The sequence below is a fragment of the Apiospora marii genome (assembly GCF_038362585.1).
Source record: "Apiospora marii strain CBS 49790 chromosome Unknown utg000002l_segment0_segment0, whole genome shotgun sequence".
Classification (NCBI taxonomy): Eukaryota; Fungi; Ascomycota; class Sordariomycetes; order Amphisphaeriales; family Apiosporaceae; genus Apiospora; species Apiospora marii.
The window spans coordinates 2447631-2472515 of NW_027117373.1; the positions used below are offsets into that span (position 1 = coordinate 2447631).

The following is a 24885-nucleotide window of genomic DNA, read 5'->3' on the forward strand; positions in this document are numbered from 1 at the left end:
TTGATAACCTGTTATTCCTAGCGGTAACGAACGATCAAACGATGCGTTTTCACACCAGAAATGAATTGCACGAAGGGAGAGAGCGCGTGGAAACCATGTATTGTATGGGCAAGAAGAGCCAAGAGGATACGACCGACGAGCAGCTGTGGATGGGATGGTGAAATCAACTCATATTCAGTAATGCAAGCAACATCCCCTTCTCACAGACCAGACCAGACTGGCACCGTGAATGTCGACGGAATGTGCAATGGGCCGAAGTCGCCTAGCGTACTCAGCTGCATGCAGATTTAGAGATGTATAATCTCTGGTGTTGTGTTGTCAGATCACCTCCTCCCTTATATGCCAGAACGTCACCGCCGGGTGCCGACTCTGTATCTCATTGCCACCCGTCATCCCAGGCTGGCACCAGAACGCCGTGAAGGGCTACGTGTACTTGTTAGACGTCTCAGTGAGCCGAGCCGAGCCGCGAAGGGCAGGACACCCAGGGCCAAGCGGGCCCGGCCAACTACTGCGCGGTTCCGAACTACACCGGCCTGAGCTACACCAGCCAGAATTTCGACACGGGCCTGAACTATACATGCCAGGACTACATCACTCGTGATTTCCTCACTGGTGGGAGTTACACCCCTCTTTCCGTCTGTTCACACATACTCTTCCAGGCAAGTGTTTTAATGATATTTCAAATTCAACTCAAGTGGTACTCTATTCAGGAATGCATGCTAGCGATTAATTGCGCCTAGGGGAATTTCTCATGCAGTCTTTTCCCTCTTTTTCATCACACGTTCCCATTCAGTTTGTCACGAGAATTCGTTGTCAAGCCGAACAATCTTCAACGCCTCAGCGGCGTCCATATCCCGCCGGTCATGACGGCCATGATGCCTCGACCCCGTGCGCGGCGTTGTTCTTGAAGTGGAGGCGCAAAATCCTGTCGTTGGTTATGTACAACATGCCCTTCTGGTCATAGCGGTCCTTGCGGCTGCGGCCGCCCTTCTTGATGACGATTTCGGCGCCGCACCCGGGGCAGTTGAACCTGGCGTAATTGCCCTTTTTCGCAAGCTTACACCTCTTCTTGTCGGTGGTGTCGGTGGTGACCAGGACGGTGCCTTCTCGGATGAACATGTCGCAGTCCCACTTCTTGCACCGGATGCTCCAGGGCATCTTGAACGTGTCGCCGCCTGAGGCGTGGAGGTCTTCCTCCGTGTCACTTTGGCCCTCGCTCTCGTCAGGCTCGTGGTATTGTGGTTCCGGCTCGTTCTTCTTGCACTCTCGAGACATGGGCATGGTGTTGGGGTTGGGTTCGAGCTTGGGCTGGGAGTCGGAGATGGTGTGCTTCTTGCTCTTGCGTTGTTTGACTACCTTGGTGGTGGGCTCACCCTTGGGCTCGGGCTCGAGGTCTTGTGGCTCAGGCTCGTTCTTCTTGCACTTGCGAACTTTGGGCATGTTGATGGGTTCGGGCTCAGGCTCGGGCTGGGAGTCAGGGATGGTGTGCTTCTTACCCTTGCGTTGTTTGACCTTGGTAGTGGGCTCACCCTTGGGCTGGGAGGCAAGGTTGATGCATCTCTGAGAGCTGTTTTGTCTAGGCATGATGATGATGGTAGTGTGAATGTGTAGTGTTAAGTGTGCAGTGTTGAGTGCGTTGTGTTTATCTGATATTGGTCCAACAGATGGGAAAACAAGCAGGTTTATATAAGAAATCGCCTCGTGAATATAGACATCTCCGATATAGAGGTATTTCCGGGTGAAGGGGGATTTGGGGACCTCATCCAGACTGGGCGGGCTTTGGTACGTTTGAACTCTATTCCAAAAATGACCCGACCAAGGTTGTTTTTGATGGGACCCGAGTAGGTAACGGAGAAATATACTTAATTGATTTTACTTCAATCCTCTGCTTGATGTCCTAAACCGCGTATACCATCTTGTGCCCTGAAGAGGTTGTCGTGCGCACCGTCTTGCATTGCACGCCGTGGGGTCGCCAGTCCCTCACCCAACAGACGCTGGGCCTGGGGAAACTTGGAACGGGCCATCGAGGGCCACAGATGCGGCACCCGAACAGCGTCAGGCCGATGCAGAACGAGGGCACGACGGTGAGGGGCCGCGTGCCGACGACGGCCTCCAGGTACGGGTCCGGCGAGACGTAGCAGCCTGCATAGATGCTCCCAGTTAACTCAACCCCAACTCCTGGGAGATACACAGAGCACCGTGTCCAACCCGACCAAGTACGTTAGCATGGCTCAGGAGGCACCCGACTTTGACGTACGGGGCGGACGCGTAGACCTGGTGCCGGGCGAGGCAGCTGTCGCCCGTCTTCTGGATTCGGCCCTGTGCCGCTAAAGGGGGTTGATCCGGTCAATACAAAAGCTACGGTGGCGCGTGTCGCCCGCCACGAATGCGATATCCGTAATGGAGTACCCGTAGAGGCAAGATCAGAGAGCTACAGCGACTGAGACCCGGCAGAAAGCCAGGTACGAGAAGATAGATGCCCGTTGTCGGCTGGATGGGACGCATCAAGGCCCCGGATTTCCTATATCTCTTCGCGTCGCAGTACGTTAGTGTTGGCGACGATAGGATCGAAGGGACACCGGGGTAAGTGGCAAGGTTGGCGTCACGATAAGGTAACAGGTGAAACGGATGGATACCATCACTTGAGCAGCTTAAGAGGTTATACGGTACAGTGCTGCAGTTCGCGGGCCCGTACATACAGATAGGGGGGCGAGAATTGGCCCAATCAACCGTGATGGGCGCACATTCGCACTACGCAGTCAAGATCTCCTACTTACTACGGTCTCGTGATCTGTGTAGATGGGATCAGCGTAGCACGTCACTCCCATTCACCCACTGCGGGGCCGACGATGATCAGCCAAGACGATCGATGAGCGCGGCGTATGTATGCCAAGCGAGAAATATGTAAAAGAAGAATCAATGGATCGCAGTTGGGCCCGTGGACAGAATGCTTTTCGCCCAGCAGCGCCCCTCTCAATTGTTGTGTGCTATCCCCTTGATGGCGAAAGCGCTGCTCCCGCCAGATAATGCCAAACAGTCACTTGCTGCTACTGACATAGTGTTTGTTCCGTTGGATAATAGAATAACCGATTGGATGAACTGGCCTGTCGGTCATTCACAGGGAATACTTATACCAAGAGCAGCGCTGTCGACATCATGGGGATACCTTGCATCAAAATGGCACACCAACAATCGCCAGCCATCTCCACTGGACCCCGATGGGAGACCTTGAGAAAACCAGTTCCCCAGCATCTTGCTGGCCGCGGGGTGATGATAGATATGATGCCGAATCGGACACATCGGCCGCTGCAAGGAACATGACTCGCGCCAGGGAAATGATGTCCGCCGCCGGTAGTGGTTTACCATGGCATACTCAGCTACTTACGGCTACCGCCTCCGTCCCCTCACCCCTTCCAACCTTGCAGTGGATATGCCACTCCTTGAGAAAGGACTGGGGTAACGGCCGAGGAGGCGATAACGATGTGGGAATTCAAGATGATCGATCTGCTTGGCTACCACCGCGCGGGGTGAATCACGATGCGCTGCTTTTCAGCAGCTGATCCCAGTTGGACACACGGGGAAGCCGAGAGAATATTCCTTTGTGTCACATTGTGTAGAAGAGAGTAGAAGAATCATGTTTGTAGATCCTGTCGATGTCAACGAATCTGTAGAAGGCGACTGTACGTGTATTGCGTATATAGTTACGGTTGCAATAGTAGCAGTGATAAGAAGGTTGTAGTACCACCAAATGACGTGAGGCCTGGCAAGTTTTACCATCTTCCATGAAGGCCCTTTGTTATCAACTATAAAATGTCAATGTTGTCTATAGACATACAGATGAATAAAGGTAGGCATGATCTTGAATGGAATCGCACCAGCACCTCATGCATGCTGATTGGACACCTTGAAAGGAGCGATGCCGCCTGAGATATCACTGCAAGTGGATTTCGGGAGGAGATATACGAGAAGAGTGATTCGATAACTAGCAGTAGTATATGGTATTATGTGTGGTGCCAGATTATCGCCAACGCCATCTGCATGAGTCGATAGGCAAAACCCGAAGAACAGTTGCCACAGACTCCATGCAGTTGCTCTTCTAGACCGAAAGGGTATGGGGTACCCAAAGGACATACCAGACCGCTGGTCCTAGAAGGAAAGAGCATGTTTTCAGAGGCAATGCCTGTCTCTCCAGGCCACGTGCTGTCGTGCCCCTATTGATCGAACTAGACCGCAATCTATCGAATAGGGCAGGACAATGTGACATGGTATAGTAGTGGCGAAGTAATGCCCATGGGAGAGACCATGGCCGCGTCTCGAGTCACCAAGACACAGCAAGGTCATGCCATGTTCCAGACCTCCCATCCTTTTCCCATCATGGAGATGCGACTCTTCCCGTTAGGTACCAGGGCAGGAGTTTGTAGCAACCCAACATGCCCCTAGTTGAAAAAAGATGCCGAAAAACAAACGCGCCATGCCAATGCAATACCCCAGATTCCCCGAATTACGGCCGACCTGGTGCCTCGCCCCAAGGCGTACTACTAGCTGGGTAGCAAAGTGTCACCAATGCTATTCCAGCGAGCAGGGCCTACTGTGGGCCAGGGCTAAAAAAGATTGAACTCCTCACGTCATGGCGCTACGACGTTGGCTGCCCCACACTCGAGACCGTTTCGCGTTGTCGGTCTCGATTCCAGATCCCCCAAAAAGATGTGCACGATCACGCCATGCCAGACCGGACTCGGGCGCGCCGTACGTTCTGCTCTTTCCCGAGTCCCATCCGCGCCTTCCTCGCAGCCCTAGCCTTGGGCATCATTCGGCGCCAAAGGCGGGAAAGAACGAAAACAAAAAGGGGCCCTTGGGGGTGGGTGCAAGGTGGAGGCGACTATGAGATCCCAATGCTCTCCATGTCGCGCATCAGACAGGCCATTTGTGCCCGCTTGGCCGCCTCGGCGACGAGGTTGAAGTCGCGGAGGAAGGCGTCAGTGCTGGGCTGTTTCACTTCCCTTGTCGGGGGCGGAGGAGGTGCAATAAAGCTGTGTGCGGGCGAGGCGTGTTGCGAACTTGATTGCGTCGTCGATGTGGATGTTACCGTAGCGGACGGGCGCTGGGCAGAAGGAGAAGAGATCGGGGCGTTCATGTTAGCGAGTTTGCTTGGTTGCCTTGGTGTGCGACGACCAGTGGTCTATGGTGGTGGTGACGGTGACAATGAGTCTCGAATCTGCTTTTTGGTCCGAGTCCTGGGTCGATTGGGTCTGGGTAGCCCAAGGTTTGTATTGCTTTCAGAAAGAATGTCTCGAGAGCGGGAGAGTTCAAAGTGTGTTGCCTCGTGGAGGGGGTCAGATCTCTGTTGCGCGACAGTGTGGTCGGACAGTTGCAGCAGCTTAATATATGCTCTCCAAATTATGCGGAGTAGCTGGGGGTGAAGGAGTCGTCGATAGAGGTGCAGCAATAAGGTTGTGGCGCCTGCTGCTTCCCGAGATACGCTTGTGGTGGTAATCGGGCGATTGTGAACACGAGATTGCCTTGGTTGCGTCGTACGACTGCCAGCTGGATTAGGCAATCACCTCGGTCTTAGAGTGAATGCTGGGCGGCTACCGCGAGCTGCCAAAGAGGATCTTGTTTGTCAAGAAGATGGATCCAGCGATTGTGGACTTGATCTCTTTCTCTCTGCAATGAAGAGGGGATGGGTAGGTTGCGTTGACTTTGGTTGGCAAAGTATGCGACTTGTGACCTGATAAGGATATAGTTGCTGAAGGTTTGGTTTGGTTTGGTCTAGTTGTTGGTAGGGAGAGAAACGTGGGATGCAAAAGATGCGGTTGGGAAGAAAGGGGACAAACAAAGAAGTAAGGCCTCCTGACTTGGGATAGATTGATATAAGTGAGACAAGGCTTTCAATGGACTTGAGTCGTGATGGATGTTGATGATCACCAGCCCTTCGGATTGTGGATGGGTCGTACGTGGGATGTGAGCAGCGATGATGTATTGGCTATTGCTTTCTTGGTATTGACCCCAGGCAGATATATGTCATCCAAGATGGAGGGATGGATCGGCACTACCTTGCTTGCTTGCTTCGAGGAACCTTTGGAAAAGTTTGGGGTACAAGCGGGGAATGGGGAAAAGACTTGCGACAAAGCACAGCTGATGAATGATAAATTTCTGATTGAGATGGGGGAACACAGAATAGATTGACTGCAAACGGAGGGTTGGCCAGGTATTAAGAAGAAGACGACCGGGACGTCCTTTCTCTCTTGCCCACTCGCCCCGACTTGAGATAAAGAATTACCGAAGGCGGAGTACCGGAAAGGCCCTTTTCGAGTTGCTCCCGTAACTTTTTTTTTTCTCTGCTTCGCTGTTCCCTCAGGGTGGAGCCGCAGTAGATAATTATTCCACGATGCAAATGGAGCTTGGAATGGGGCTAGAAATGATGAACAAAGAAGAGAACGGCCGTATTTGGCCGGCAGGTTTGGGGATCTGGGTCTTGTTCCTTTCTAATGCAGACTCGAAATCCGGAGATATCCACCAAGATAACTTACATTTGATGTACTTACATGCTAGTCCCCTCACCCAAATGGCAGATATTGATGGATTAATAGCAATGGGCAATGTCGGCTTCAGGCATCAAATGAAACCGTCCCAACACAGGAAAGCGACCTTGGCCTCTGACCACAAACATACGGCCCTCAGCCGAGAGCTGTGGAAACCTTGTTGCTAGTAATCTGCAATAACTATGTCCTCTCCAACGTAGGTACGCAGAACAGGCTGAATAGGTTCTCCGTTTGCGCTTGGCAGATCGAGAAATCGAGCACCCATCGAACAAGGCTTGAAGGCCCGTAAGCTTTAACGACATCATCATACAGCTACATGAAAGTTGGACAGAGGCCTGGGCTGACCGGGTTGGCAGAGTGCCTGAGGAAGACGTGCGCTGCTGTCGACAACCTCGGGCTAGTCGGCTATCGTCTTCATAGGCGCGGCTCAGCGGCTGTCCTGACCGATAAAGCTATACCCTCTTCAGGCCTGCATCACGACGGTATATTGTTTGCATACTCGCTTAGGCTCACCGTCCTTTGATTGTCTCTCCAAATCGAACGCTCTAGCTTGGGCTGTTGCTATTAGGAACAGCGTTTTTGCGTCTTGGCGCTGTTTTTGCGACGATCCAGGCTATCTATCATGACACTCGGTCAGTGTCATCAACGACTTCAGCGTATGGTATTTCTAAATCCCCGGAAGACTGGTAGATTAGGCTTTAGGTAGCTACAGTGTTTGCATGTGCATTAGGTCATGCAGTGCTCAATGCTGTCTAATTGAGAGAGAGCTACCTCATAGGTAGTGGCAGATAAGGACCAAGTAGCACACCAGGGCCCGCCCTGTTTTTTTTCTTTCTTTCTGGAAGGACTGCCATTTCCAGAACCCCCACGTAGGTGGGCTCAGTCCCTCCCCGCAATGTGCCCCGGACTCTGGCTTGTGATCGTCATTGGAGGAGAGTCGGAGTGTTCGTCCAGTTAAATGAGCAATCACAAGCCATCTGACTCAGGGGATGAGCTAGGTCTTAGACAAGTCTGGACCAAGAGAAGCACGCTTTGCCGCTGAGTATCATGGGCATTAAATATGTACTTCTTCTGCCGCGTGCATGTGTGTGTGTGTGTGTGTGTGTGTGTGTGTGTGTGTTAAGCAAGTGCATTCATATGAATCAGGCGCATGAGTGAGGCACGCAGTCAATCAATTCTCCGCCCATCATCGTCATACATACCCTTGCTTCCGCCCATGCAAGCCCCGGGACCCTGAAGTCCAAGGGGGCCTGCTTATGGGCACACATTTGGTGGAGTCACGCGAATATTTCGGGTGCTCTCGCTGAACGCTGGACGGAGCAGGACGGAGCAAGGGAAAGGAAAGGCATTTTTTACAAAGAGGTGCCTGGCAACGAAGCTCCATCAAAACCTAGGATTTTTTACAGCTGAATTTCAGGAAATGGGGAATCTCGTATGTGCACGCAGCCGAAGAAGACGATGGGTTGACTCTGGCCGCAGAGGTCTAAGACTTGTTACACACACACACACACACACAAGCTCACTGTACGTGACCCTATTAGTAGGTAGGATCTGTATCGTATCTGCAAGCAGCCCAGGTCCATCCGGGTAGCCGGTCGAAATGTGGGACTGCAACTTCTCCGTCCAAAATTTGGCCCGTTTGGTCGGCGCCATAACGGCCCGTTAACAACTGAAGTGGGGATTTCAAGCTCAAGCAGTTGCATACTTTGTATGCGGACCAATACGCCCGGGTGCATGCATTGCGTCGCTGTCGTGGTTGCCAGCAACTTTTGAGCGGATCTTGGCCAGGCCTGCTCCGAACGCAGTCGAAAGCAATCGCCAATAGGCAGGCATCTTCAAATCAGGTACAGCACGACCACACACACCTCTTGTCGTCTGCCATGTCGCAAGCTTCAGCAGCAGCGGCAGCAGCTCCGGGCCCGGCAACCACTACGCCTGCAGCGCCTCACCGGACTGCTCCCCGGTCTGGCTGGTTTACGATACCAGAGCCTCTGCGACTTGTGTTCAGACAGTTCCCATTGGTGACATATGCGCCTAATGAGCTGCCCTTGCGATCGCCCTCCAACAGAGATCTTCCCGTCCTCTATGTCTTCGCCTCCGACCAGGATGCCTGGAAGGGCTTGCCCAGCTACAACCCTTCATGCTTAAAGTGGCAGGTTTGTGGAGTCCCTGCGTTGCGGAGGTCTAGGCCCGTGTCGCTAATAATCTGCCTTAGACTTTCCTGAAGCTTGCCGGAGTCCAGTTCCGCATAGCACCATCGAGCAACCACGCCTCGCCCACTGGCGCGCTGCCCTTCCTCATCCCATCCTCGAGCCCTAGCGATGCCGCGTCGCAGATGCCTATTCCGTCGAACAAGTTGGAGAGATATGCGCTTGAGAAGGGAGCCGAGAAGCTTGCGGATACGACGGGATCCAAGCTAGACGCATACCAGGCACTGCTCGATCACCGGATACGGAATGCTTGGCTCTATGCATTATACTTGTCCCCGGGGAACTCCTCACTGCTGTCCCAGCTCTACGTGGAACCTTGTTCAGCATCCATGGTCGTCCGAACAACGATAATGCACAAGTTGCGCCGGGCTGCTGAGGCCGAAGTCCTCCAGTCCATTGGCGCTCCCAGAGTGCCTCCTACGACTTTATATATCGGCGCGGAGCAGGCTTTCGAGGCATTATCCGCGGGGCTGGGGTCCGACGAATGGTTCTTCGGCAACTCGCGGCCAGGACTCTTCGATGCTGCCGTGTTTGCCTACACGCATCTGTTACTTGATGACAACTTGGCTTGGATTGATACGAGGTTACAAGACTCGCTATTGAAATTCCCCGCTCTTGTCGAGCATAGAAAGAGGCTCCTCTCCAGGTGTTGGGGGAAAACCGAATGAATAGACGAACCGATACACGACGCCATCTGACATAATGTTTGGAACTGTGTACTATGTGCAAGGCCGGCGCGCCATGTTGTAACAAAAATCTGTATACCCCCCAATTACATAGAGAACAAAGACCCTGTACCTTGAGGGCATTGATCATTTTAAAGTTTGACTACTCGCGGATTTTCATATAACATGGAAGCTTTGCAAGCTCCAGGCGATCGTCGGGGATGAGGACATTCGATCTCCGGCGACGGATCAGTATTTACATCCGAGCCATGAGATGAACACCGCCATCAATGTTGATAGTGGCACCATTTACGTATGACCTGGCCTCTTGTAAGCGAACATTGCGTGTCAAGGGAATATTGAGTGCGCGGGAGCTCGGGAATCTACTCACCCAGCCCGACTCGCCAGAAACAGGCAGGCCCCAGCCACGTCGCCAGGAGCACCAATACGGCCCATGGGGTTGCCATCCTGCATGTCCTTCTTCATGGTCTTCATCGCGAAGGCCGTCATCTTGGTGTCGAACGGCCCGCACGCCAGAGTGTTGACCGTGATGCCGCGCGGCCCGAGCTTCGCCGCCAGCACGCGGCTCAGGTGGTGCAGGCCCGCCTTGGCGGCCGAGTAGCTGTAGTTGTCCATGAGGGGCACGCGCAGCGCGTCGATGGACCCGATGTTGATGACGGACGCGGGGGACGGGCAGCCCGTCTCCCGGTCGGGCGCGTCGGACGCCGCGGCCTCGAGCAGGGGGCCCAGCAGCTGCGTCAGCGTGAAGACGCGCTGCAGGTTCAGCGTCAGCACGCGGCCCCACTGCTCGTCGGGGAAGTCCTCGAAGGGCGCGCCCCAGGCTACGCCGCTGTTGTTGACCAGCGTGTGCAGCTTCGTCTCGCCGTGCTTTTGGCGCAGCGCCGCAGCGAGGCGCTCGCACTCGGACAGCGAGGCCAGGTCTGCCGGCAGCGCGATCGCTGTCCCGGGGCCCTGCGCGGTGAGCTCCTGCGCGGCGGTCTCGCAGGCGGCGGCGTCGCGGCTGCTGATGTAGACCTTGGCCCCGTTCGCGACGAAGCCCTGGGAGATCATGCGGCCGATGCCTTTGGCGCCTGTAGATGTAAGATGAGGTCAGAGGGTTCAATACTGAGCAGGGAGAGGTGATCTGGGATGTAAAGAGATCGCAATTACATACCGCCCGTGACCAGCACGACTTTGTCCTGCGATTCATCGTCAGTCGGGATCCCCGAGGTAGGCTTCCCAAGCAACTATCTGTAAAAGGGGTGGACAAGAACGGGGTGAGTTACCTTGACATCGAATAACTTATTAACCTCCATTGTATCCTATTAATTGTTGCGAAACCTAAAAGTTCAATTTGACAGGCAGATATACGCCGAGTACTAATTTGTCATATCTTAAGTTGTATTTACAACTTGACACTGGCATCTACAGAGCCAGGACATCTTGCCTGTGGTCGTTTGATGATGAACGTCCCATGAGGAAGGTGGGGCCGAGCCGAGGCTCAAATTGGCCTCCCAGCTTGCTTAAGAAGGTTAACGTTCAACAAGCCCTTTGCCGAGAGCTACAGCTGTAAGACAAAACAAGGAGGCAATAACCTGGACAGCCTACAATCCGAAACCATTCGTCGATCGAATATTTGCATACCTCTGTTGCCATCAGACCAATGTGTTTGTGGCCTACGAAGTCGTACCGAGTGAGCTCCGATGCTGCCAATTAGTCAAGAGCAAACAGAGGGGGACGATATTTAACCCCACTTCTCGTCGTTGCCTAACCACCATGAAGCTGTCGGGACTGCTGGACTGGTCCACTTGACCTCTCCTCCTCTTCCTGTTTGACAACGTAAATATCACCACCATGGCCGAACAATCGCAAGATCAGAAACAAGAGCAGAAGCCGGAGCGCTCGCTCACGGAACACTTCGGTGGCTCCGAGCTCTCACAGCACCCTTCGCGCTGGAATGCGTGCTGGGAGGAGGAGTACACCCCATGGGACCGCGGCGGTCCCAGTATGGCTCTGTCGGACCTGCTCCCGTTTCTTGCGCCCGCCCGAACCCTCGGGAGCGAGAAGAAGCCCTTGACGGCGCTGGTCCCGGGCTGCGGACGTGGCCACGACGTCCTGCTCTTGAGCTCCTTCGGTTTCGACGCCGTGGGTCTGGATGTCTCCGAGCGAGCCATGGCTGAGGCCCGTAAGAATGCCGAGAGCATCAATCTGGACGAGGTCTACCCGCTGAAGGGGGAAGTAAAGAGCCGCGGTACCTATAAGTTCCTGGTTGGAGACTTCTTCGGCCAGGACTGGGTTGCTGAGTCGGGTGTGGAAGGGGGCAAATTCGACCTCATCTTCGACTATACGGTAAGCCCGCTGAGGTGAAGTTGTGAAAAGCAAGAAGCTGACGTCAAACTACAAAGTTCGGCTGCGCGCTGCCACCCTCGGCTAGACCTGCATGGGCGCAGCGTTATAAGGATCTGTTGGCTCCCAATGCCCGGCTTGTGTGCCTGGAGTTCCCGTCTACGAAGTCGCCAGAGGAGCCCGGTCCTCCATGGGCCATGAACCCGCATACCTATGTGGCACATCTTGGTCATCCCGGGGAGGAAGTCGCTACAGATGAGCATGGTGGTGTTCTGAAAGACAAGGTTGAACCGCCTAGGGACGATGGCCTAATCCGCCTGTTGCACACCAAGCCCCCAAGGACACATGCCGCCGGCTATAAAGACGGACAGGTGGTTGACTGCATATCCATCTGGTGTCATACCGCAGCCGCATAGAATTCAATAGCGCTTTTGTTACGCAGGTGTGGGTAGCGCTTATGCCATCGCATAATTCAATAGAAGCATCACTTGACCCAACAGAGCCAGTCCACTCGTCTAACAGTTATGCCAGGCAGGTTAATGCACACTCGTCTAGCAGATCATTCTGCTGTAGGAACTGGGTGCTTCCAAGCCTCATACGCCACCCAAGATTGAAATAGGCCTACTGCGAGCGACAAAATTCCGAGAACAACGGCAATGATGACGCCGACCAAAGTGGCCATCATGACATAGCGGGCGCCGCTTTTGCGCTCAAACCATTTCTCCATGATGCCCCGTGGACTCGGGTTATCAACTTCTTCGTACAGATCCATCAATCTTGAGCCGAAACAGGAGTATGCGAAGTCGTCCCCGCCGATTGCGAAGCCATATTGCACACAGTCGGGGTCAAGCGACTGCTTGCGCATGAGACTGCGGAGAATGACTTCTGATTCCGAGTTGAACGGGAACAGGACTTCTTGAGTAGAATGCAAAACCTCACGAGAGACTTGCGCAAGCATTTCACTTGTGGGCGAACTCGATCTGTTATATTGGTCGGTTAGCTTGCCTCCTGAGAATGGTGTTCGGTGTGAGGTTGCCAGAACGGATAGCTATACAGAACTCAACTAACCCCTTTTCTGTGGCCTTCTCATTCGCTGCGATGTGCTCTTTGAGAACACTCGTGTGATGGTAGATCTCCACAACTCCATTTTGCGAGTCAAGCCTCAAATGGTTCCTTAGGTCGTCGGTTGGCTCGAATCGCAAGCTGGCTATTTTCTTTAGCCTTGCTGCCGTGATAGCGAACTTCACTTCTGGCTGTATCCTGCGGGACTCCGAGGCCTTGGAGGTATCAGTGCCTAGTCCAGGAAATGCGGAGAATATGAAGTCAGCGAAACAGACTCCGTCCGGCCACAGTATAGGCAAAGTCCCCAGCTCGAGCACTCCGCCGGAGGGCCGCTTGCTCCCAGAGCACGACATCATGGATACCACTTTCACCGCAAGATTTACGGCACGATGTTGATCGGCTGGGAGTGGTGGACTGGATGCGCTCTCCCGTCGATTGAAGTAAGCCGTTGTGAGTTCTGCTCGCGTTGTAGTTGGCTGGTGCTTGATAGTCTCGATTAGGTTGAGCAGGTCATTCTGGGAGCGTAAGGCCGGCGGATTGCCAGCAAGAAGTTCCGGTACGTAGCCAGATGTCACCTCTTTGTAGAAAGCGAAAAACCGTTCAAGTTTTGGTGATCGTTGCCATGCACAGCCCCGCCCTAGGCATGGTCGTCCTTGGCTACAGGCCTTGCATATTTCCCAATCCCAGAGGAGCTTGCAGAGTCGTTGTAGATCGCTCTCCTTGATGTCTTTCAAGGGGTATGCTGAATCAAGCAAGAGCATAGTCTCAAACTCTCATCTTATAAACGCACCCAGTCAATTGAGGATGGCATATGGAAGCAGATGAACATCATGGTGTATCGGTAGGCCTTAGAATATTGTAATGTTCCGCGACGTCTCCAAGAGATTCCATCAAATACGAGGAATGGTGATTGGGCAACGGTTTCATGCAATGGTGAGCTGGCACTGTTCTTTCTCCGTACGTATTCCAGAACAGACAAATGGAAGGCCAGTGGTGGCTGCGAGCACATCTGTGTAACCACTTGGGTAGTTACGACCCCGCCCCAATTGTCGACTTATGGACGTCCATATTGTCTTCATCTACCGTGGTAGCTAGAGCATATTGAATGCACTTTATGTTCCTTTAAAGTTGTTAACTGGCGAGTTCTATGTCACCAACTCGTGCCCAGTCTCCGTTGCGCGGAGCGGTGCGCGGATGGCTTCCTCAAACCAAGCTAATAACGACCAGTCGGGAACTGATGATCCAAACCTCCAGCGCCAAGTTTCCGACGCCGAGCCGAGCGACCTAGACACAGACAACTCTTCACTGCTTCAACCCTTCTCGTATAGATCACCAAAGTCGAGTCGAAGTTCCTTGAGTGCTGTGAGCAGACTGGCCCAGCATATCAAACCAACATCGCCTACAAAAAAGGACATCCAAGCGTTAGAGCCTTTTGAGGTTGCTCTTGATCAAAAGATCCTCGATCGTTTTGACCTCATCCACGATTGGCTTGAGAAGCCATTACGCAAGCACCTGTCCCTGGCCATATCTCGGACCAAACAATGTTCGATCGCCATCCGTTTGATGGTGCTGGGCTTATCTCTGGCAGAGGCTAAGCCGTACATCGTCGTACTCGCCTATCGGGAGCAGTGCAAGCGCATACACAAGTTCTTCAAGAAGGAAACAGTGCGAAGTCTCTATCAGCCTTCCGATCCGACCCTACCCTACTTCGAATTCCTTTTTCACGAGCGTCCACCCGAGCAGAAATGTAGTGAAGAAGATATCGAAGTCCTTGGCCCTCTTGGGGACGATGGCGTGTGTGTCTCACCTTTTACTTACTGCGGCACCCCAATCACGGCTCGACACCCATCCGGACATGATATCCGCGCAACACTGGGCGGAATCCTGAAAGTTGAAGGCAAGAACGGCAACTTTAATCTATATGGATTGACAGCAGGACATGTGAAGAAGGCCGGCAATGACGATACTTCACTTCGGCCAACCGAGTATGGAGATAGTAGTTCAGACGGATCATCGAGCTATTCGGACGCAGGCTCTATTTCAGAAACGGAGACCGATTACTCCAGCAATCTATTGATCAACGTCGATATCCTAGGTCCCTCAAATCCTTCTAACCGGCCAATATATGAAGAGCCTTCCGCAGACCCCTGGTCCCTGTCCTGCGTACGGAGACTAGGTAGTATAAAAAGAGTACCCCCAGGAATGAGCGGCCATTCCGACAACTTACCGGATAATGGACCAGTTGCCAATCTCGACTGGGCATTGATTGACATGAACAGCTATGCTCCGAATCGTTTGCAATCTCCATCCAAGGCAAGAGATGTGTCGTCGCTTGAATTCAAACCCCTGTCTTCTTCTGCAAATCATGACAAGAGGGGTCAAAGCATACGCGCTTCGATGATAAGCGGATCGGAGGGCCCCAAATCAGGTTTAATCTCTGCTCTGCCTTCACGAATACTCTTGAGCCCAGGAACTGGCTTTGTCAAAGCCATCATCATCAATCTGGATAAACACAAAGGCTCGTTTTGTCCATTTGCCACCACGAACATCTGTGATTGTATACTGATACGCGTATAGAGATTGTCAATGGAGACTCGGGATCATTGGTGATCGACGAGAAGACGCTTGAAGTATACGGACATGTTGTCGCTGCTGACGACTTCGGAGCTGGCTACATCATTCCCATCAAAGACACCATGAACGATATCAAAAGATGTTTGAAAGCCACTTCAGTTTCACTGCCTTCTGCCTCAGATGTCAACGGTGTATCCAGTGATTCTCATCTCCTTTTTGATCCTACCGCCGCCAAGACGGAGCCTATGCCACGCGAAGCTTTATTCAGTATTCCTATTCGACCCATTGCCAAATCCACGAAGAAGCCAGATACGTCGGGATACGACAATTTACTGGCTCCATCGGGTTCATCGCGGCCTCACAAGCTTGAACTCGGAAATCCAGATGGAAAGCAATACCCCTTAGGGAATACTAGAAGCGAATCAAGCAAGCATACAGATAAGAAGAGCGACAACGAGATCTCGAACACGGTGTCACTTTCCAAGCCGCCACACAAAGCCAATCGAGGTCCCCGGCGAGGAAATGAAGACGAAGGGATCCCTTCTTCACCTACGGATAACCGACAGCTACTCTCAGATCATCAGAGCAAATATAATCAGAGCCTTTTGCCGACATCCACGGGACAGGTTCCGGGAACACAAGGGGCCAAGAATGATTTCATGCATAGCCGCCGCAGCCCACGTGCACTCTCAGAAGCTCTCCGAGCCAAGGACGAAGAACTTGCCCAAGCTGAGCTGAAAGCCACCGAGTTATTGGCGGAGAACCGAAAGCTTCGAAATGAGCGCAAGTCCTACCAGAAGGAGTGGCAGAGACTATGTGACGAGAAGTCTACTCTCCAAGCCCAAGTCAGCGCTCTAAGAGTCAGCAACGAAAAACTCTCACTCGAAGTTGAAAAGCTGAAACTCAATAATTATTACCTCAAACGTCAACGAGGCATCGAGGCACTATCCGGCTCTGACAGCAAAGTGGACGATAAACGTACAAGCATACTGTACGATGCAGGATCCATATCAACTCGTTCGACACAACACACTACGAACAGCGACGAATTCACTCCAAACTCCGAGAGTAGCCCAAAGCTGATATCAGGCTCTTTGAAAAAGAACAGTGAAGCCACGTCCATAACTCGTCAGCATGACTTGGAGAATTTGGCCGCCGCGAGGAGTGACGAGGCACCTGCATATGACACCAGGTCTCCTCAAAACAATATGATAGAGGATAGAGTCCACTACGATCAAGACTACATTGACGCAGCCAGGCTAAGACGGTGCCGAGATGAAAAACGAAAGTTGTCTCGAAGCCGACCACACTCAAGCGCATCTCCACGTTTTGACAAGGTCTATCGCGATGACTCCTTGAGATCACAGTACCGTGATAAACAGGGCGCCAATTACCAGAGGATACCAGACATCAAAGCGTGTAGTATCCATGATATTGGCCTGGAGGAGAGGCGTCTGCGTCGGGTGCAAGGATTTAGGCTACTTCTGGACAAGATATCGGACTGAAGCTACGCAGGAAATTGAGCACTGCGAAAGCCACAGGGTGAAATTCTGTTCCAAATTAGATTTCTAGCTTTTCTTCAAATAGAGGCACCCATGACCATTCGTGCGTCAGGATCACCTACGAGACTCATAACATGTACCCCAGGATCATACCAGAACGGTCTCGAGCAGAAACCCTTCGAGAGCTGCTCGAAGGAGCTGGCGAATGGAGCAGTATCAAAGGGAACATATTCGTTGACAGTAACGGCTCCAATGAAGAGTCAAGCATGCGGGGCGGGCGCAGGTTTCAGCGGAGGCAGGCCTCGGCGGCACCGATACACCCGTCGGCGGCGCCATTGTAGCAATTGGCGGCGAAGACAAGGCCGGCAAAGGCCGAGGTTGGTAATGTCTTGTCCCCGGCCAGTTGCGTGCATACCCGCACTGCCACTCGATATATGGAGGATTTCATGAAGTGAAACTCTGCCTTCACCTGCTTGTTATGGCTGTCCTTCCGTTCCGCCATGACCTGCACTGCGACTTCCTCAAAGACGTTTGCGGTCATATTGATGACTTCCACCAGGCACTCCGCGGTGGTCGGCCTCAGAACAAGGCTGAATATCTTGTCAATCTCACGGTGGTTCGTTTGTCTGCGCTCGTCCGCCCTGACATTGGAGTCGCCCCGGTGGTTTTCGGATACGCGGTAGGCGGCAAAACAGCACAGTTGAAGAATGCCAGAGGAAACGCCATCGGCATTAGGAACTTTCAATCTCCTGAGTTCGTCATCCACTCGATGCTTTACCCCATCTACTGGTCTGAGGCTTTTGGAATCTTGAGTTACTGGTTGGGCGTCTGTCACGGCTCCAATGACAGCTTCAACGGGACCAGGGCACACGTTTTCGTAGCTTGGTGGCGGCGTATCAATGAGACCAAACTCTGTACTCTTGGCCGTGGTAGGTGGCTTGGTGGGAACATCTTTCGCAAGGTGTGAGCCAGGAGCATCGCTCCGTCCTTGTTTGTTGGCTGTCGTGCCTTGGAAAGGCTTTGAGAGCCACCGTGATATAGACCGAAACATAGCTTTATTATTCCCCAGTTTGTGATGAGTTGTTGAGGGAGATTGAAAGATGTCAGTCAATGATAGACGTTAATGGCTTGATGGTGTTGGTTGGCTCTTGCTCTCAGCGTCGGCGTTACCGGTGATGGTCCTTGGTATCAATAAATTCGATTCCCCCCTTCCCATCCATAGTCAGGATTGGTAGCTCTTTATACCTATTAGCGAGAGGGTTTCATTAAAGTTTATACTTTGATTTTAACCCACAGGAGTGCCAAAAGGGGTAGCTATCTGGTACGGCACATGAGCAAGAGAAGCTTAAAGTGTGGTACAATAGGACAGAGAATGTTTGGCTGTATGATCTTGAAATGTATCTGCCAATACTAGGAGCTCATCCTCCAAAGGCCAAGAAGGGCGACAGGGTAGAGGTAGAGTGGCGAGACTTTCCTCACAGACCGTCACATAATTCTCAATGATTCCCTTTGTTATGCAACCATTGACAACCTAAGAGACCGAGGTATCTAAATGGTTTTAACAATATTTTGAATAGCCAGTTGCTGATATAGCTGGCGGATAGGGGGTATTTGATGGGGGCTAAACATATCCAGTAATATTGCGCACTCGCAAAACAGCCCCTTTCCTACATTGAACTCTTGAACGCGATAACAGTCCCTACTGCTAAGCGTGATATCAATGACTTAATATTATTGAATGTGTCTAATCTCTCGTCTGAGGAATCAGACGTCAAGGACAAGGTTCAGAAGTTGCATGCCCTAGATTCAGTGCCCCAAACCCTTAGAATTTATTCATCAGATTAGATGCATTATACGACAGCTTCCGTTCCTAGATTCACTGCCCGAAGCTTTTGTTTTATGTCCACTAGGACTAAATGCACCGTTCATGTTTCCGTATAACTGAGACTAAACCTCTGAGGTCGTTTTGTCGCCGTCAACTCAATTCTCCATGACAAGATAGGCCGGTGTCCTTATGCACCACAAGTCTATACCCCCTTTTCGCCCACTCACCATAGAGTACGGGCTGCCATGCTAAAATTTATGTCCGAATAGATTGGCAAATACTCGTTAAAGCTTGAAGAACCATGTGCTATGAGATCTAGAATCAACTTCCTTCCTCTCTACTCATGCAAAAATACTTCTTTATTCTTAACCGGAGCTTCATTATAAGATGTACTAGCTTATTGTCTTGAAGTTATCCTTGAAGCTTTCCATCCTGAACTCGTCATCCCAAGCTCACCATTCTAGGCTTGCCACCTAAATGTATGTTTCCTAAATTCACCGTTGAAAATCCAACGTCTGAGGTGTCGCGTGCGTTCACCGTCCAAGCGTTAGCTTGCATTCAATGCGGACTTGTATTCACCGTTTGAAAGATGGCTTATCTTCACTGCGTTCTAGCGTTCACCGTCTGAACATTGGCGTCTTACATCCACCGCGACTTGCGAGTACTTAAATATGCATTTAACCCAGACCCAAACCCTCGTTCTTCTCTTCTTTTTATTGACCCTTCGCCGAACATACCCCTTATACCCCTATCTTTTTATAGCACGTCTGTAGATTGGCTTACATTCGCCGTCTCAAATCCACTTTGCGGCGCCTTTTAAACCACGACATGCATCACCCCGGAGTTATTACGATTTGCATTGCCCCTGAAATACAGCTTATGTCGCTGTCTGAAGTCTGGCTTGCATCGCCGTCTGAAAATATCTTGTCTGATCGCCCGTCTATTCCATACTCAACTTCCCGAACTTCTTTTCTCATCATCAACCTTTCGCGGAACTATACCCTCATATCCATATAGTTTCACAGTCCGTCTATAGACTGGCTCATCGCTGTCTGAAATCCGGCTCTCATCGCATTCTGAGAACTGGCTTACATTCACCGTATTATCTAGCGTATTTGAACGCCTATCTAACCCAGACTTGACTCCCCGAACTTCCTTTTTCTTTGTTAACCTTTCATAGAAATATACGTTTTCGTAACATGTTTGTGGACTGTCTCTTGACGCCGTTTGAATCCTTACATCGCCGTCTAAGAACCGGGTCACATTTACCTCGTTCTCTAACATATCAAGACCCGTCTGATCCAGGTCTAACTCCCTAAACTTCCCTTCTTACCATCGACTTCTTATAAAAATATATACTTTCGTAATACGTCTGTAAACTGTCTCTTGTCGCCGTCTAAGATATAGTTCTCGTCGCTACATACACTTTCACAATACGTCGGCAGACTGTCTCTCGTCGCCGTATAAGATATCGTTCTCGTCGCCATCTGAACTTTTATATCGCCGTCCGGAGGACTAGCTTGCATTCACCTCGATCTCTACCGTATTTAAATACCTATCTGATCCAGATCTCACTCCCAAAACTTCCCTTCTCACCATCAACCTTTGACCGAAACATACACTTTCGTCGTGCGTCTGTGGACTGTCTCTTACCGCCGTCTGGGATCTAGCTCTCGTCGCCATTTGGGCTCGTATATCGCCGTCTGGGATCTGGCTCTCGTCGCCATCTGAACTTTCATATCGCCGTCTGGAGAGCCGGTTTATATTCACTTCGTTCTCTAGCGTATTTAAACGCCTGTCTGATCCAGATCCAATCCCCCCAACTTCTTTTCTTATTATCAACCTTTCGCTGAAGCATACCCCCAAACCCGTATTTGCTTCAACACTCCACCCCCTTTTCCGGAACGGCCACCACAACGGACAGTCTGCACCGCATCACAACACCACAGCATGGCGTTGATCCTAGAACTTCCCGTCGAGCTCAGCATCGCCATCGCTAAGGAGTTCATCGAGTCTAGAGATGCCGGTGTTCCGAATGAGACCGTCATCGCCAACGTTGCCGACCTCCAGGCTCTGTCGCTCACCTGTCGTAGCTTCCGCAGCATCGTCAAGCAGCTCCTTTTCGACTGGAACAAGAAGCATGGCCATTCCAACGCCGTCGTGTGGGCTCTCGAGCATGGCAGAACCGACACCCTGGAGGATTGCCGCGCCTTCGGGCTTGATCTCTTGGCCCCTGGCTCGCATCATCATACCAACGACCTGAACTCGCACTTCGATCTCGAGGCCCCTTTCTGCTGCCAGGTCCCCATCGGTGTGGCCATCTCGCACCACCAGCCCGCCGCCGTCGAGTGGCTGCTGGACTCCGGAGTCTCGGCTGATCAACTCTGCTCGGCTGTCGACCAGGTGGCTCCGTTCAACGCTGCAACCGTCTCGCTTCCCGCTGATGAAGAGGAGTATGCACCCCGATGGACTGCCCTCGAGTATGCCATGAGCCACAGATCCTCCTCCATTTCCACCCTCCTTATTCAGAAGGGCGCCACCTTGACCTTCCCTCACAACGCCCACAGCCGTGGTGCTAAGAAGCAGCACGCCATCCACATGGCCGCCGAAAAGGGTCTCGTCGATGTAATCAACATGCTGGTATGCGAGCATGATGTCGACGTCAACACCGCCGACACTGATGGCGAGACTGCTCTTCATCATGCCGTCAACGTTCTTGACAACAAGGACACGATCTTGCCCCTTTACTACCTCGGTGCTGATTTGAATCGGCCTGCTGCCAATGGGGTCACCCCGTTGGTGAAGGCCTTGCGCTCCGGCTGCTACGCCAACGCCTTCCAACTGATCGTCGCTGGCGCCGCTGTCAAATCGCCCTTCGGTCTGCAATCCCCTCTCCGAGCCTGCCTCATGGGCCAGCCGCGCGATCGATTCTCCCTTGTCGGAGCCATCTGGCTGAACCTGGACGACAAGTACTACATGGGATACGAGCCCGACGAGGACGAGAAGGCCGACGTCTTCCGGGGCCGCATCCTGGAGATTATGATAGAGAAGGGCGCCTCGGTCCACGACGAGTACGCCGGCGAGCCGATGCCGATCCTGACCGCGCTACATCACTACCAAGAGCTCACCGTCCAGGTGCTCCTGCATCATGGCGTGCAGTTCCCCGAGATGGACGGGTACCCGAGCATGGCCGCCTACGTCGTGGCCACCAACGCCTGGGGGTTCGGGGTTCTACGGGAGATGCAGATCCTGTTCAACTGCGGCTTCTCGCGACTCGACGACCCCTACGATGAGAACACCACGGTTCTGCAGGCTCTCGTGGCTCGGGGCATACCTTACATACTGAGTGGCATGCTGCAGATGGGCAAAACCCTTGTGGATCCGGAGCACCTGTCTCAGGTTATCTGGGATTGCATTCGCGATCAAGATCGCCCTGCCATCGATGTCTTTGCCAGACTTCAGTTAGGCGTTGCTTGGCGTGACAGCGACCGGACGGAGCTGCAGGTACTTTGATTACGGGCGGAATCGACGACCGGACCAAATTCATGACCGGACGGAGAAATGGTCGGGCGCTAGTGCGAGAACGGACGGAATCGAGACATCAGCCGGGAGCATTAATCGGACGGTGGACAACACCGTCCGAATATTCATGTAACACTAGCTATTTATGGGATGGTTACCCTCATGGGACGATAGCACCATGGGACGGCAAGAACATGGGACGGTGCCTTATATAGCGTGTACTAGCATATAGACCTCATCAAGGCTCACCGACATAAAGTGAGCCTACTGATATATTCTTCTCTCCCCTCTAATAAGGTGCATAGTTGTGTTCAATTTCACTATAATGCCGGAAGTTTGATTGTTGCATTAATATGTGTTCTGTAGGCTCCACTACGGACAAAGGGGCTCATCCATATACATCATATATAACATAGATATAGTAATCATCCAAGCACGGGGGAGTCTCAGGAGTCACCCCGCTCTCGAGTCCTCCGGCACTTGGGTAGTAGCAGCTTGGATGACTGTGTAGTCTCTCCGGCAACTTGGGTGACTATTGATGTCTAGTAGTCTGCTGTCGTTCATCACCGTGACATATTGGGCCAGCATAGCCCCAGATACGCCTTCCGAAGTGTTTCAACCAAGCATATACTCGAGAACCAGCCCGCCTGAGATGGACATAGCGGGGCCCCAGAAGCCGTACGTAAACCACCACGAGCAGCTCTCGGGCGAAAGGAGATCCACCTTGACCATCATGCAGTTGAGAGAGAGGAAACTACCCCCCGCGGCAACAGCGAGGTATAGGGAGCCCAGCCCAGCGAGTTGGCCAGAAGCCCACACCAATGCCGCGATGAAGTTACTCAGAACCAGCAGGACCGGTTTCCCCCAAGTCCCAAGCAAGACAGCAGTGCTTCCGACACCTAGCCTAATATCCTGCTTGTAATCCTGGTAGCCGTAGACGGTGTCATAAGTAACCGTCCAAAGCACAGCTGCCAGGAACAGACACAGAAGAGACTGATCGGCCTCAACTCCGTACGCATCGGTCGCGAAGCTGGCCAGGACAATCGGCCACTGGAGCGCCACACCCAGGACCACCTGGGGGAAATTGGTATGCCTCTTGGAGAACGGATAGTACGCGTGCGCAAGGATGCTCGGCACGGCGTACCGTACGGAACGCCCGGGCATAAGGAGCAGGAAGGTGGCCGCTATCAGAGCATTGGCGGCTGTAAATACGAAGGCGGCACGGGGCGTGATGGCACCTCGCGGAATGGGCCGGTTCTGCGTCCTGGGGATTTGCTTGTCGATCGGGGCATCGATGAGGTCGTTCCAGCCGTGGATCGCGTTCGAGACGAAGACGCTGCCCCCGAGAAGCACCAAGCCGACGCGGGCCACTTCGGCAAGAGGCAGCTGTCTCGTGATGGCCGCGTGGAGGAGGCCGAACACGTGAGGGAAGAAGATGAGAAGCAGAGGGACCGGAGGGCTAAGTCGCGCGAGTTGCACATAAGGGACCCAAGAAGAGGGGAGTAAGTTGACCCAGGCGCCGACGTGGACGCCGCCCCATCTCACAGGGGGTGCTTCCTCTTGGCCCTTTTCGCCATGGCTGACTTGCTTTCGTGCCATTGTCAAAAGACGAGGAAGACCAGAGCGAGAGATGCTACGAATGGATACTTTCAAGGGATGGCAAGATGCTGGCGAGATATCGGAAGGTCTATGCACAATCCAGACTGTGAAGAAGTCTGCTTCCCACTATATAGGCCAGGACGCGCCTACGTATTAAGTCCTCAAAAACGACACCCCTGATGTGGACATCGTCGGTCTAATTGCCTAGAAGCATCCACGATAGACCATCTGGCGAGTACCTCTCGCCCAAGGATTACTAGAGCATGAGTAAGAGTCAGTATCATGTCGCTGCACGGCGCAGACTTACCTATTGTACGAAAGACCCGACTGAATCTGAGTCGGCGAGGGAGTATGCACCGATCCACCAATCATGCTGTGCAGGTAGATGCGGTAAGTTCCGCTGGAACAAATGATGCTGACAGATGTCATGTCTCTTATCTCCATGGGGTTGGTGCACACCTTCCCCGTTGGGCCTTCAAAACGGTGCCGTGGCGTATCACATGTTGAGGTTGAGGCCTGTCGCAGGGGAGGTTCTGCGCACTTCCTAGTATGGATGTGCCTGCAGGAGTTCTGGGCGGAATGTGGAGCTGATCTGGCGCCGGAGGAAACCATGGGGAAGACCAACGACATGCAGTCGAATTTAAAGCCCAGGCCCTTGGCTCACGCGCTCCCCGGCTATCTTCTCTGCTGCTGATGACACCATCCCCCGAACCGATTGCCAGATACGGCACGGTAACGCTCTCTTAGATCTTCGCCGCGACCCTTTGCAGCGAGACCATTCGCGCGGTCGAATCATAGCTATTTTCAACCCCGCGATAGCGCCAGGACTGTTTTAAGAGAGGACACCCTGATCCAGACCCCCGGCTCACCAGCGTTGCGGCCGGTTGTCCTTCTTGGGCTTTCACCGATGCATGAATCCAGCGAGTCTCGCAAGGTAGCTGCGCAAGCGGCCTGACCTGATAACAATGTTGGTCTCGATGCTACGCCAGATTTCTAAGTCAACCAAATGTATCGGAGGGACGGGGGGGGGGGAAAGTG

The 24885-nt window shown here is 52.7% G+C and overlaps 10 protein-coding genes across 10 annotated transcripts; 5 read left to right on the forward strand and 5 right to left on the reverse strand.

Annotated features, from left to right (window-relative positions):
• Positions 1-872: 872 nt before the first annotated feature.
• On the forward strand, positions 873-2331 carry PG985_002436 (uncharacterized protein; the record flags this gene model as incomplete). The annotated part of the gene is made up of 4 exons (XM_066822205.1): positions 873-888; positions 965-1165; positions 1932-2116; positions 2161-2331. 4 exons carry the CDS (start codon positions 873-875, stop codon positions 2329-2331), a joined length of 573 nt encoding a protein of 190 aa, XP_066689637.1.
• Positions 2332-4879: 2548 nt separating this feature from the next.
• PG985_002437 (uncharacterized protein) lies at positions 4880-5134 on the reverse strand (the record flags this gene model as incomplete). The annotated part of the gene is made up of 1 exon (XM_066822206.1): positions 4880-5134. The coding sequence occupies one exon, from the start codon at positions 5132-5134 to the stop codon at positions 4880-4882; it is 255 nt and encodes an 84-aa protein (XP_066689638.1).
• A 3288-nt stretch (positions 5135-8422) lies between these two features.
• Positions 8423-9420, forward strand: PG985_002438 (uncharacterized protein; the record flags this gene model as incomplete). Its single annotated transcript, XM_066822207.1, has 2 exons — positions 8423-8698; positions 8758-9420. 2 exons carry the CDS (start codon positions 8423-8425, stop codon positions 9418-9420), a joined length of 939 nt encoding a protein of 312 aa, XP_066689639.1.
• A 253-nt stretch (positions 9421-9673) lies between these two features.
• On the reverse strand, positions 9674-10733 carry PG985_002439 (rhamnolipids biosynthesis 3-oxoacyl-reductase; the record flags this gene model as incomplete). The annotated part of the gene is made up of 4 exons (XM_066822208.1): positions 9674-9737; positions 9809-10508; positions 10592-10616; positions 10704-10733. The coding sequence occupies 4 exons, from the start codon at positions 10731-10733 to the stop codon at positions 9674-9676; spliced, it is 819 nt and encodes a 272-aa protein (XP_066689640.1).
• Positions 10734-11271: 538 nt separating this feature from the next.
• On the forward strand, positions 11272-12179 carry PG985_002440 (uncharacterized protein; the record flags this gene model as incomplete). The annotated part of the gene is made up of 2 exons (XM_066822209.1): positions 11272-11766; positions 11823-12179. The coding sequence occupies 2 exons, from the start codon at positions 11272-11274 to the stop codon at positions 12177-12179; spliced, it is 852 nt and encodes a 283-aa protein (XP_066689641.1).
• A 143-nt stretch (positions 12180-12322) lies between these two features.
• PG985_002441 (uncharacterized protein) lies at positions 12323-13586 on the reverse strand (the record flags this gene model as incomplete). Its single annotated transcript, XM_066822210.1, has 2 exons — positions 12323-12743; positions 12832-13586. 2 exons carry the CDS (start codon positions 13584-13586, stop codon positions 12323-12325), a joined length of 1176 nt encoding a protein of 391 aa, XP_066689642.1.
• A 169-nt stretch (positions 13587-13755) lies between these two features.
• On the forward strand, positions 13756-16904 carry PG985_002442 (uncharacterized protein; the record flags this gene model as incomplete). Its single annotated transcript, XM_066822211.1, has 3 exons — positions 13756-13758; positions 13954-14920; positions 15403-16904. 3 exons carry the CDS (start codon positions 13756-13758, stop codon positions 16902-16904), a joined length of 2472 nt encoding a protein of 823 aa, XP_066689643.1.
• Positions 16905-17187: 283 nt separating this feature from the next.
• On the reverse strand, positions 17188-17952 carry PG985_002443 (uncharacterized protein; the record flags this gene model as incomplete). The annotated part of the gene is made up of 1 exon (XM_066822212.1): positions 17188-17952. The coding sequence occupies one exon, from the start codon at positions 17950-17952 to the stop codon at positions 17188-17190; it is 765 nt and encodes a 254-aa protein (XP_066689644.1).
• Positions 17953-20676: 2724 nt separating this feature from the next.
• Positions 20677-22239, forward strand: PG985_002444 (uncharacterized protein; the record flags this gene model as incomplete). Its single annotated transcript, XM_066822213.1, has 1 exon — positions 20677-22239. One exon carries the CDS (start codon positions 20677-20679, stop codon positions 22237-22239), a length of 1563 nt encoding a protein of 520 aa, XP_066689645.1.
• A 624-nt stretch (positions 22240-22863) lies between these two features.
• On the reverse strand, positions 22864-23847 carry PG985_002445 (uncharacterized protein; the record flags this gene model as incomplete). The annotated part of the gene is made up of 1 exon (XM_066822214.1): positions 22864-23847. The coding sequence occupies one exon, from the start codon at positions 23845-23847 to the stop codon at positions 22864-22866; it is 984 nt and encodes a 327-aa protein (XP_066689646.1).
• Positions 23848-24885: the final 1038 nt, after the last annotated feature.